The sequence below is a fragment of the Phalangium opilio genome, unplaced genomic scaffold (genome assembly GCF_054372755.1).
Source record: "Phalangium opilio isolate 3A_F unplaced genomic scaffold, DU_Popi_V2 ptg000246l_1, whole genome shotgun sequence".
Lineage (NCBI taxonomy): Eukaryota > Metazoa > Arthropoda > Arachnida > Opiliones > Phalangiidae > Phalangium > Phalangium opilio.
The window spans coordinates 2,916,250-2,929,060 of record NW_028324225.1 but is presented as its reverse complement, the minus strand read 5'-3'; the positions used below and the strand labels follow the sequence as shown (position 1 = coordinate 2,929,060).

General features: G+C 37.7%; 1 protein-coding gene and 1 long non-coding RNA gene across 2 annotated transcripts; both read right to left on the bottom strand.

Annotated features, from left to right (window-relative positions):
• Positions 1–2,761: 2,761 nt before the first annotated feature.
• LOC149611354 (uncharacterized) lies at positions 2,762–3,169 on the bottom strand. Its single transcript, XR_016376381.1, has 3 exons — positions 3,031–3,169; positions 2,878–2,951; positions 2,762–2,810 (listed from the first exon to the last, which is right to left on the bottom strand). It is a non-coding gene; the product is annotated as an uncharacterized LOC149611354 (long non-coding RNA).
• Positions 3,170–5,437: 2,268 nt separating this feature from the next.
• LOC149611353 (uncharacterized) lies at positions 5,438–7,363 on the bottom strand. The gene has a single exon (XM_089858527.1). It carries the CDS (start codon positions 7,361–7,363, stop codon positions 5,438–5,440), a length of 1,926 nt encoding a protein of 641 aa, XP_089714653.1.
• Between the last annotated feature and the right edge of the window lie 5,448 nt (positions 7,364–12,811).

Here is a 12,811-nt window from a genome sequence, read left to right as displayed (position 1 = left end):
TGATTGGCTTAAGAAAGAATTAGCGAACACTTTTCACCTTTACAGATGTACTCCAAATCCAAAACACCGGCACCAAATTCACTAACTACCTTCTTAATTGCTATTAAAAACAATTCCCGAATAATTACCGGGCCCTCGCATTTAGACGGCTCCATTTTGAACCCCTGTGAAGACGCTTATCTGTACAACCATAGCCCACTCGATCCGCGCTCTATAGCTATAGCGCGAGCAGCTTGCGTCGTGAAACGCGTGATCGAGTGGACTATGGTACAACGCAAGAGGGGTCATAGTCATGGCGACAGAGGTAAACAGAAATTACGTATTTTTGGCCCTCCCCGTCAGCAACGTCACCAATAGGTAGTTTTTGTGACCCAATAAGATAATTTAATTTTTTGGTTACGTGTTGAAGGAAGGGACTGTATACTCGTCTATGAGTCGGACTGAAGTAAAGTCCAAACATTGTTTATTCCGTCTTAAAAAGTCTATCTATCCCTGGTTGTGTCATTTATTGAGAGAAAAATTAGAAAAGAGATACCATAATGAGAAAAGCACTGACTGTTGAAAGAAAGGTCGTGTTGACTCTGTATAAATTAGCCACACCTGGCGAATTTCGAACCATAGGGAATCTTTTCAGTGTTGCAAGGAGTACAGCTTGCCTTGCGTTTCATGAGTTAAATTAACTGTTCTTGCAATAATTTCCCAATATTTTATTGTGTAAATGTTAATGTCTTTGCTTCATAGGTCACGAGAGGGATTAACGAAATTTTTCCAATTACATTTCCTCAAGAACAAAATTAAAGCGACGTTATCGATGGTTTTGCTAATTAGGGTTTCCAAAATGTTGCGGGGCAATCGATGAACCCATATTCCTATAGACGTTTTCACACTTATGGCCGCGCATGAGCAGTTGCAAGTTTGTTGCAATGAGTTTTACGCTTCTATGGAGTTAACGTGTAAAATAAACTACGATGGACGAGTTTTAGAACGTTTTGTAATTTAATATTAAAATAAAATGCTGTATTTAAACCGAAAGAGTAAAATTAAAACCATGTTAAGAAACAAAAAGTTTTTAAGTTCTAACGGAAACGGTGATATGATAATAGTTGGTTAAAACTCACTAAGCCTCGGCGACCGTATGGGATCGACGCTTCATCGGCGGACATCGCCGATGCCGTGCCGTGCCCGGCCCCGAAAGCGCCGCGTACAGTGGTGGGCAAAACGGGAAAGACATTCGCATCGCGAATGAATGACGTCATTCTTTTTCACTCATTCCACGAAAGGCGGAAGTTTTTTGTTAGAGCGATACTTTCCCCTCCCACACTTTGAATTGCAACTCCCCAAACTCTAGGACCCCCTTTTCAAAATTGAAATGTCTCACCCTAGGAATGAAAATTTCCCTTTCCACAAAAGTCTTTCTCCAAAGAAGAATGAGAAAAAAAATTCCTCCCCTCTCCTAGCCGTAGCCTTTTCAATTACCGAATGAAAATAGAGGCCTGCTCGAAAGCATTTTTCCGTTTGGGAATGAAAATGTTTTTTTTTAACCCCGTCATTCTCATTCGTGATTTCTGAATGTGGTCAAGGCCCAATACCAAAATCATTCCTTTTGTGCCTTTTGTCGGTAGATGGCAGCTCGGTGATTACGGTTGTACTATGAAATTGTATTAGAAGTAGTTGCAAGTCTTATCTCATCTTTAAATGTCAGTGCATACATATAATGGTTTCCCATATCTCTCGCTGATGATTAGAGAAGAGATTGGGAAGAGTAGGCTCTTAGGCGCGGATCTTTTAAAATGAAATAAGCAGTAAGAAGATATTTTTTTGAGGAACTTTCTATCAAGTTCCATTGTAAGCCTTAGGAAGCATTCATTTTTATTTTGTAGTGTTATACTAATCATTAATAATCTCGGTTTCTTAAGCGGGGGGGGGGGGGTGCTGATTGGGAAATTTTTGTCTTTAAGGCCTTAAGAAATTGTAATGAGGGAATACGTATCTCGAGGGGCCGGTCACTCAATGTAATCGGTGTAGACGGCTGTACCTTTGACTGCATGAAGTGATTACGCGCAATCTTTAAAAGTGGTGCCCTTGACAGTGCTAAAATAGTTACACGTAATCCGTGTACAGGGAATACGACAGTGATTAGCCCTTCGGCCTTTATTTTGTACTCCCGGTATAATTACTTTCTAATTTAGCAGTTGGCACTGGTGTGATATGGAAATATCATGAACCTCAACTAAGATATTCATATTCAAATCAATTCAATCATTGATTTATATATGACTGTTTCTCTAATCGGTTGCTTTTCCTTGGGTTTTCAATACTTAATTTGTTTTCCAAAACAAGATGGCCCCGGCCAGATTACACTTTTGCGCGCCCTCTAGTGAGTAGAATTATGACCCCGGCAAATTTAAAATTTTCCGGTTTTTTTTCCATCGTTTCCGATTATGAATAAAACCAATCTAGTAAGAATTTGGTTTACAGTTTAATTAAATAAGTAATTAACAAAATCTGTTCTGTGAGTGAACTGGAACCTGGTTTTGTTAATTTAAATATAAAATAATACTCCGATTATGAGAAAATCAATCTAGTATGATTTTGGTTTACAGTTTAATGAAATTAGTAACAAATTTCTGTCCAATGAACAAATTCTTGACTTTTTTCTTAATGCAAAAGTAACATTTGTAGCATAATATATGACTGATGGCTAAAATTATTCAATGTTTGTACCATTATACCAATATACAACCATTGCCTAGAATTAGCTCCCAGTCATGTTGTCTGAAATTTGATACCAGAGAAAACAAATAGCCTGTCTAATGAGTAAGAATCATACATTAGTAGGTTTCTTTCTTTATCAAAATTGTTAGATTACTTTCTTACTAATTGAAATTAAATTGAAAAATTAGTAGTTGTACAGTTTGGAAATGCTTCCCTCGTTGGGGGGCCTTGATTCCCTTATTTACAAAAAGATTAATTTGCAGTGTTGGCTCTATTACAAGTATAATGTATTTTTGACCTCGTAGTTTTACTTACTTCAATCTCGAAACAGTGCTGATTTCTTAGTTTTATCTGGATTAATGTTGTTGTTGCAGCTTATATGGGGGGCCTCTTTTTCCTATTATCTGAAACGTAAATGGGTGTCTTTCTCAAGGATCCCAAGCCTTATATGGGTGTCTTTGTCAAGGATCCCAAGCCTTTTATATGGGTGTCTTTGTCAAGGATCCCAAGCCTTATATGGGTGTCTCCCTCAAGGATCCCAAGCCTAATAGGGGTATCTTTTTCTGGGTTCTCAAGCCCACTGTTGATCTTGACAGTTGTAGGTAGCTCAATCTGGACATTGTAGATCAAGTAGTTCTATTTGGGCTACCATAGTACCGTTCAACTTGTAGCATATATGTGGACTTCATTTTGTAGGATCCTAAACCTAATATGGGTGTCTTTCTCAAGGATCCCAAGCCTTATATGGGTCTCTTACTCTAGGTACCCAAGCCTAATAGGGGTATCTTTTTCTGGGATCCCAAGCCCACTGTTGATCTTGACAGTTGTAGGTAGCTCAATCTGGACATTGTAGATCAAGTACTTCGATTTGGGCTACCGTTCATCTTGTAGCATATATGTGGGCTTAATTTTTTAGGATCCTAAACCTAATATGGGTGTCTTTCTCGAGGATCCCAAGCCTTATTTGGGTTTCTTACTCTAGGTTCCCAAGCCCACCATTGACCTTGTAGTTGAAGTTTCATGTTGTTAATGTAGATCTTGAAGTTTCATCTTGTTACTGCAGATCTTGAAGTTTCAAGTTGCACTTGTAGATTCATCTGGAATTCTGTTAATTACTTAAAAAAATATGATTATAACATTAGATCATGTTTTATTGGGAGTGAGAGCATCATTCTCTAGGGCGCCAAGCCTAATTTGGGTTTCTTTAACTAGGATCCCAAGCCTAATATGGGTTTCTTTAACTAGGTTCCCAAGCCTACCATTGACCTGTAGTTTCATCCAGACAACTGTTGACCTGTAGTTTCATCCAGACACAGGCCCGTAGCCGGAAACGTTACGCAGAGGGGGCAGTATTTTTCTGTGAGGGGGCATGGCAAATGGAATTTTTTTTGTAGAATAACATAAATATCAAAATGTCAGACAATAAATATTTCCGCAGGTATTTCATTATTGACACTCATTTAACAATTGAAAATCAAACTTTTTTTAAAAAGTTTAAAAAAATAAATTGTTAATAAACAATTCTAAATCTAAATTTCAAGTCAGATCTTTTTCGTAGGCTAGGGAAGTTAAGTTTCACTTTCTTTCAAGTGACATAGCTCGTCGTTAAAGTGAAAATACGCGAGTAGGGCAAGAAAAGCTTGCCTCGCAACTTCGCAAGTCGCTGTTGAGGCGTCAAATGTAAGTCTGTACCCCGAGGGGTCGGTCATTCATTAATTCCCGTACGCTACCCGTGAAATCCAACTTAAGAAATCCGAAATTAATGCTGATTTTGAAATCAAATAAAAAATCAGCAACGAAATCACAAAATCATTAAAGAAATCATAAAATCAGGAAAAAAACACAAAATCAACTAAGAAATCACGAAATCAACATAAAAATCACAAAATCAGTAAAGAAATCGTGAAATCCATTACAAAATTCACGAAATCCAAAATCCAAAGAAATCAAAAAATCCGACGAAATCAAGGGGAAATTCTCAAAATCGGAGGATATCACGTAACAAATCTCAAAATCCAACGACATCATTGGAAATATCGCAAAATCCGTCGAAATAACGAGAAAAATAGCAAAATCCGACGGAATCATGGGAAAAATCTCAAAATTCGATGAAATTATTGCATTTTATCGAATTCTGAAATCAAACGGAATCCGAAGAAATCGAATTGGATTTCGAAATCCCGAACACTTTTTCCAAAACGCCCGACCCCTCGCTGTACCCCGACATAATATTTTGGTCCTGGATGACAAAACCAGCGATATATATCAAGGATAACGACAAAAGCTAAAAAAAATTCAAGTGTATCAGGAATATACACAGATAAAGACAATAAAGTCTAAAATATGTTGATATACATTCTAAATAGTTTTCATATTTGTGTACCAAAATAAAAAGTTAATTTGATAAGGGGGCATTGGTAAATTTTTAGGGGGCATTTAGGGGCAAACCGAAATCTTATTTGAGGAGGCAGGATATATTTTTGAGGGGGCATTGCCCCCTGGTGCCCCCCCGTGGCTACGGGCCTGCGGTGTTCAAATTATTGGTGATCATGTACCTGATACCAACCATTAGGGTTAATTCTCTAGGTAAACCGCTGGTTTCTTGGAGTTTCAAGGTTTTTACGGCTTCAAGAATTCTTGTTTTGATTTCATTGCTAGCGTTACCCGTAGCCGAGTCAAATGCGACAGAGCATATCTTTTCAGCATTCCGTGAACATAACTTTCATTCATTGAACGCATTTACTTCATCATTTGTTGCAAACAAATGAAGGGCTTCCAGAGGTAGAGGCCTTGAAATAGATGTTTCCAGGCTTCTAAACAAGTCAACGTTGGCGGGTGTCATCTCTCCCATGGACATTCGATTTAAAGCCATAGCGAATATTTTGTCATCTTTCTGTCTCATAATTTCATCAAGCTCATACAACTTAAATTCCTCCCACAGTGGACTTCCAATTAGGGCCGCATAGTGGTTGTTCTTTTCTTTTAAGGGCATAAATGTGTAATTATCCCCAACAGGGGGTAACTGGTTGAAGTCTCCCACGAGAACAACTGAAATACCACCAAAATGCTTTGGAGATCCGAAGATTTGTTGGGCTCTTACATTAATATAATTGAAGATTTTGGCTCCACACATAGATATTTCATCTATTATCAGAAGTTTCAGGCCTAAAAGTGAACATCTTTTTCTGTTCAAAGTGTCGTTGTCCAAAGGATTCATCTTGCCAGAAAATTGATTTGTTGGCAAGTTAAAGGCAGAGTGAAGAGTGACACCATCAATATTAAAAGCCGCTTTCCCGGTGAATGCCATTCTTAGAACAGATAATCGTGATGGATCGGCACCGGGTTTATTCTTTTCATGCCTGGATACGGCTTTAAAAATGGCTTGAATCAAGAGACTTTTCCCAACACCAGCACCGCCTGTTATCAGAATCCTCAGAGGTTCTTCTTGAGATGTTTTGAAATGATTTAGTACGTAGCAGAAAATTTCTCGCTGCTTTAAATTTAGTTTTCGAAGCATGCTGTAATATTCTTCATTGTTGACAAGAGTAATTGTTGGAGTGAAGTCGGCAGCGCTAGACTGTTGAATATCAGAAGTTACGTCACAAACGGCTTCTTGAAGAGAGTTGACAAAAAATTCCGGGTCATCCAATGTGAAACTTCTATCACGCTCGTTTTGATGTTCAATCATAGGTTGAATATTTTGAACGTCATTTGAGTGTTGGTTTTCTCTTACTTCTTGAATCATTTGGTCCAGATCCAAGTCATCAACTTCACTTATAAATTCCCTTCTAGCTTCAGATATTTCCTGCTTATGGGCTTCATAAATTTCTTCTACGTTAGCTTCAAGCAATTCGGTTTCCTCACAACGCCAAGGTAAAAATAACATAATTTCCACTCGACAGTAGTTTTTGAGATCTTTCACCATACTGTACTTTTTGAATCTGATTACTTTAGCCTGCATCCTTTTCCTAACGTATCCTGAAGAATCTTTCAGCTCAAGAGACGTTTCCACATTAGTCGTTTCAATTTCTTGGTCTTCATCTTCGTTCAAATTTTGAGTTCTCCTATTATGTTTGGTTCGGGAAAACTCATACCATGAGGCGAAAGCGGCTAGACTGAGATTTTCCAGTTCATCGGGCCTCACAATGTAGTGCTCGATGATTCCATCAGAAAAAACGTTAGTACTATCATCAAGCAATAATTCCAATTCAGATGGTCTTTTCAAAATGTGTACCCTTTCTTCAGGGGGTGAAGTGTTTATGAAAATATGAGCACGACTGCTCCGGCAAATTGGAATGGAAAGTAGTATGTAACAGCATTCTTGGGCGCTAATTTCTTCACAATGAATAAACTTATTAGCAATAACTTTTAATCTCTCTTTTATACCACTGCCTTTATTTTTCGCTTCCTTGATTGCCTCCCTCAAGAGCTGTGACATCCCCTTTTGGGCTTTGCCGATGTAGGAAACTATATACATGAGGCAGGCGTACGGGTCTAGGACGTATTGAAGATCCATATTAGCGTTCCATAACTCCAAAATCTTTTTGTTGTACGGATTTATTCTTATTTCCTGCGGCGATCGTTTCAGAAGTACAGTAAACCTTCGAATTGGATAAGTTACAGCATCAATATACTCCTTTTCAGTCATGTTCAGAGTTTCCATAAATTCTTCAAATGTTTCTGGTGCAGTTTCAACTTTCAAATTTTCGATAGCATCTCGCACCAATTTGCTTCTAGCTTCAACCTCTTCAGCGTTTTCGTTTTCATCACGTTAAGATGGGTCGTAAATAATGGATCTACCCATTGGCGGAAAAGGTATTCCGAAACGACAGGATGACTGTCCACCATCACTCTTTTTACGACAGGTTCTGGAATGCTTGTGGGTTTGCAGTTTGACCAAGTTATTCCATTTTTCACTTCCATCCCCTTTCGAGCAAGTAACGTGTGAATCAATGAATAGGATAACCTCTTCTAAATTGGAGTTTTCACTTCCCAATTGTGGAGCGGTTTTATTCCATAGTAGAATATGAGCATGTGGTGATCCCCTCATTTGGAACTCTATCCTAATGTAGTAATCATCAATGGTTCCAATCGGCGACTCCTTGCTTCGCAGAAACTTGAAAAATTCTCTCAAACGATAATCAAAATATCGGCTGCAGGTGACAGGGTCCTCGTTGATAAGTTTAGCTCTCTCCATAAATCCCAAGGTTTTGACATATTCTTTCGCAGTGTCTCGAGGGTGTCCGGCAATTACGCACAAGGACTGCAAAAGCTCTTCCCATTTCGACTCAGCCGCACTCAGAGTAAGGAACCACGTAGGATTACCAAGTTGACGAACCATAGCCAGAAGGTCTTTTTCACGCTGTTGTAAATAGCCAGGAGAAGATCTAACGCTTTCCAAAACTTTGTAACCATCATCATGTTTCACCAAAGAATCCAAACTTCCCGGTGCTGTTAATTCTCCCGCTGTGTATGCTTGGCCAGCTTTGGACTTGGTTTTTCTCATGCAAATATTAGTAGCGCTTCGTAGTTTTGACGATACTAATTTTACATAGGAATAACATATTTTCGGAATATTCGAAGCACAACGCCTATCGCTGCATCTTAACTCCCATTTTATTTGCTGTGTGTATGTTGCCTTTGGTGGTAGCTTCAAGGCTTGACCAGCGTAAATTTGCGGGAAAGAAAGGTATTCGGAGTCTTCATCATAAAGAATAGATTGTGGTCTCTGTCCTTCTCCAGGAGCATAAGCAATACTTTCAATCTGAGGTGTAATTAGATCTTCAGATGAAAGCAAAAGGGTATCTCTGTTGCCATTATTTAATGGCGTTTCTTCATCAATTTCGTCCCATTCCTCGTCGCTGTCAGGTACTTGAGGTTCTGCAACAGCATTCTCTCGTGGATCTGTACCAACAGAGGGTGTATTGATTGCTTCAGTTGGCATGTCTTCTTCATTTGATATGAAGTCCATGATATTTGATTGGCTGAATTCCAAAGCCACGCCATCTGTAACTGTAACTTCATGTTTTAAATATAACGGAGTTGTTATGAGAAATTTTAAAGCGTCCAGTATTTTCCTGGGACGAACTGTTTCAAACATATAGTGGTGTTGATATTCCTTCTTCCTCATGAGTTTAATTTGAACAACTTGAGTGTCATTGGGACATCTGGGTAGAATTGAAACTGAAGAGTCAATTGAAACTGGTACATTTACCACATTACCGCGGATGCCTCTTTGCTGATCAACTCCTAGTTTTCTTATCTGCATAAACGGTAATCGAGGAGATATCATTCTACACTCCAGTTCCGTTAGATTTTTCAACTCTGGAGGTAATTCGGGAAAAATGTAGCCATTTTCTATTGAGAGTGGTGGTATTTTCTTTCGGGAAACATAGCTATGGCAAGAACCACACAACAAAATATGTGATGGAAGCACCCTGTGATTTATTCCTTCAATCGATAAGTATCTAACCGACTCTGTTATTTTAACAGAAGTACGGAAAAATAGTCCAGAGCAGCCATCGCATTTATGATCCGGACCATCTGATATATTTTGGAGATAGGTGTTTTCAAAATATTGTGGGTGTTGTTTCCTAGCATTATCTGTTATAAGGTTCAATTCAGCATAATTTTCATAAAGTCTTCTAATCTGCCTTGAAACGTTGTCTCTCTGCAATTCAGCTTCTCTATAGTTGGAGTTTTCACGTCTTTGAAGTCTTGACATATGATCTCTCTGAAGTTCCGCTTGAGCATATTCTTCGTTTTCTCTTCTTAATTTTTTAGACTTTCTATCTCTTTCCAACTTAGATTGAGCACTATTGGAATTCTTACGTTTTCTAACACTCATCAGATTATCAACTGAAGAAGAAGATCCATCATTTGTTGTGGGATCTTGACTTGTTGAAGGGCCTTCGAAGATTGTAGGGCCTTCAACTGAAGAAGAAGATCCATCATTTGTTGTGGGATCTTGACTTGTTGAAGGGCCTTCGAAGATTGTAGGGCCTTCAACTGAAGAAGAAGATCCATCATTTGTTGTGGGATCTTGACTTGTTGAAGGGCCGTCGAAGATTGTACGGTCTATGCTTGTAATTGTGGGGCTGCCATGCGTTGAAGGGTTGTCGAAAGTTGAAGAAATGTCAAATGACGAGGTGTTAAATTTTTTCTTATTTTCAGCATATTTTTGTCGGCGACGGGCGTTTTCTTTTTCTCTGTACTCTGGATCTTGACGTAGTCTTTTCATTTTTTCTTTCCAGGTTTCCTTGGCATTAGATGCCATTTCAAACAATGACTTTGGTTTAATTTAAAAATGATTAAAATATCCTCTAGTTATTAAAAATCCACAAAATTATCTTAAATCTACATGAAGTAACTTATTTCATTAGTATTAATAATACGCCTGAAAATGGGAACGCAGTATAAATTTTAAAAAGCTTACACCCTAATAAATCAAACTAATTCAAATACTAGTATATAATATAACAACCAAAAATGTATTATACAACTTGAACAATTTAACTTAACAAAGGCTTAACGATGTGAGAAGTTCAGAACTCGGCTCGCTTCAAGTTCTGGGTTTCTTTACACCATAGAAGCAATAACTAAAGATAAATTTAAATATTTAAAAATGGTCTTGCTTAGATCATAAAAAATAATACTTAGCTGCAATAAATATTATTTATATTTTCGAAGCAACTGTTATTCATTCAGCAAACGTATAAAAGCAACGAGTCGACGGAAATACGGTCCGAAAAAGACCGAAATACGGATAACCGTTATTTGCGAAGGCAGAGTGGGTGACTTTAATTGGTTCTCCCTACCCCCCTCCCTAAAAGATAAACAGGGGTGAATGTCCTGGGATAGGTCACTTAATACGATGGAGCTATAATACTGCCAACTACAACAGATGAATAGTTCCCATTGCTTCTATCGTCTGCCACCCATAATCTGGCAGGCTGGCAGCCCGGCACCCCCTTCAATGAATTGTATACCGCGGAGCTATCGACATCTAGTTTGTTTTTAGCGAAATATTTTAAAAACCTTTCCTTTTAAATATAATAATCAAATTAGCGACTTATAATTAGTTAACTTTAAATGAGTATGTTTCATTGATTAAAATTACATTTTCAAAAATTGTTAGGTTGATAGCACTTTCATGTTTCATGTAGAAATTTCATATTTCCGTGGATGGAGAGATGAACACGTTGATTCCGTTTGTCGTTGATTGAAATTAGATTCATTTTGATCATAAATTTCATTTTATATTTTGAGTTCTTGATTTTATGAGATTGTTGATTTTATTTTTATAATTAGTTTCATTTTGTTAATACATACATTTAATTTTATTAGTAAATCAACCTCCCTAACTTTTAAGCAGACGAGTCTTAAAAAACTATATCATTGGTGAAATTAGAAAACTCTCTCTGCTTATCGCGCCTTCCGTCGGGGAGAACTTTAATTTCTTTTTTGATTAATATGATAATATTAATTGTAATGTTTATTTCTTTTTTGATTAATATGATAATATTAATTGTAATGTTTATGTTCCCAATTAGAAATCTAATCTTGCCTAGGATTAAAAAGATATATAATAATTATAAATTGAAAAAAAAATTTGCAAGCAACACAAGCGCTAAAGGTAGTCTGGCGCGCGTGCGAAGTCTGTCTGTCTCTCCTCCTCTAGCGTGATACAATATATATTCGACAGCATCCAGTGGAGCGAGTCGGAGAGGTGGGGGGGGTCCATATCTAAAGCCAGACAGTTCTCTTTCTCTCGTCTCCCGCTAAACCCACGCAGTAAGTGCGGGCGTCGGGGAGGTGGGGGGGGGGGGTCCATATCCTAACTCTCTCTTTCTTCTCTTCAGTATAATTTAACTCGCTCTATATTACAACCAAGCGTGGCTTCGTGGTAGAGCGCGCGGTCGGGCGACTTCACTGGCGTCTCGTATGGATCAGGACGTTGCAGGTTCGAGGCCCGGCGCCGACAGAAAAATAATTTCAATTGAAATTAAATACGTTACGCCACCTATGAGGTGTGAGGTGAACTACAGGTGAATTTCGAGTCGAAAATTCGCGGGAAATTTGAAATTCAAAATATTTATTTAGTTGCAAATATCCGAACGAGTACGCGAAAAAAGGGGGAAATGGGGGATAGAAAAGGCGCCCAGCCTGCCAGCAAGGGTCGGAACAATACTTTCGCTGCTCTAAAGAGCGCAAAAGTAAAAATAGATAAATAATACACTAAATGCAAAACATTTATAATAACTATATACAGGGTGCTTCAAAAAGTGTGGTAGGACCGAAGTGGGTGGGCTTATTTAATTAACGGGTCATCCCTAAAACACTGCAATCATAACTTGTTTAGGGTGTCTCTTGTAGAAAATATCAAAGAACAATAGTCGATTTCGACTTGAAATTGCCCATAAAACCCCACTGTTTAAAAAAAGGAAATAAAAATAAAGACGATTTGTTTTTTATTCTATTATTTGAAATTATAAAAGTTTTTGGTGACTTTTCAGATTAAAATAGGTTCATTTCAGTAGATATTTCATTTTATTGCGCATTTTAATTATTTTTTATTACAAATTTTTAATTTAGCGCAAAATTATTTTACGATGTTTTGGAAAGTAGTGTTTTTTGAAAAAACTACGAGTTTCAAAATGTCGAATCAAAGTCAGGCATTGTTTTATTCCTTATTTGCTTTCAGTAGACCTAAAGATACAAATTCCTGTCCCCAAAACCTATTCATTTCTATCTTCCATAGTATTTGAGGGGCTTGGAACTGCAAAATTGCGCTCTATTCGTAGCTAAGGTAAAAAGTTTGCTTATGAACATGAATATTTTCGGTAATATTTATAGGAGAGGTTAAGAAGTAAGTAAGTTTTTTTAAATGTTTGTAATTTTCAAGGACCAAAGTCCCAACTTGTTTTATTTTTATAAGTCATAAAATCAAATTAAGGTTACAAATATAAGCTGTGTTAGCCGAGTTTAACCGTGTTTTGTAATGTAAAGTTAGGCGAGAACGGATTGTTTCAGATCCAGTAGAAAAGCGGCCAAGTGGACGTCACCGATGATCAATCTGATTGAGGTAAGGTAATAA

What these genes read in the sequence shown, in the direction of transcription:
- LOC149611353 (XM_089858527.1), bottom strand. Translation starts at nt 7,363, where the DNA reads ATGACTGAAAAGGAGTATATTGATGCTGTAACTTATCCAATTCGAAGG.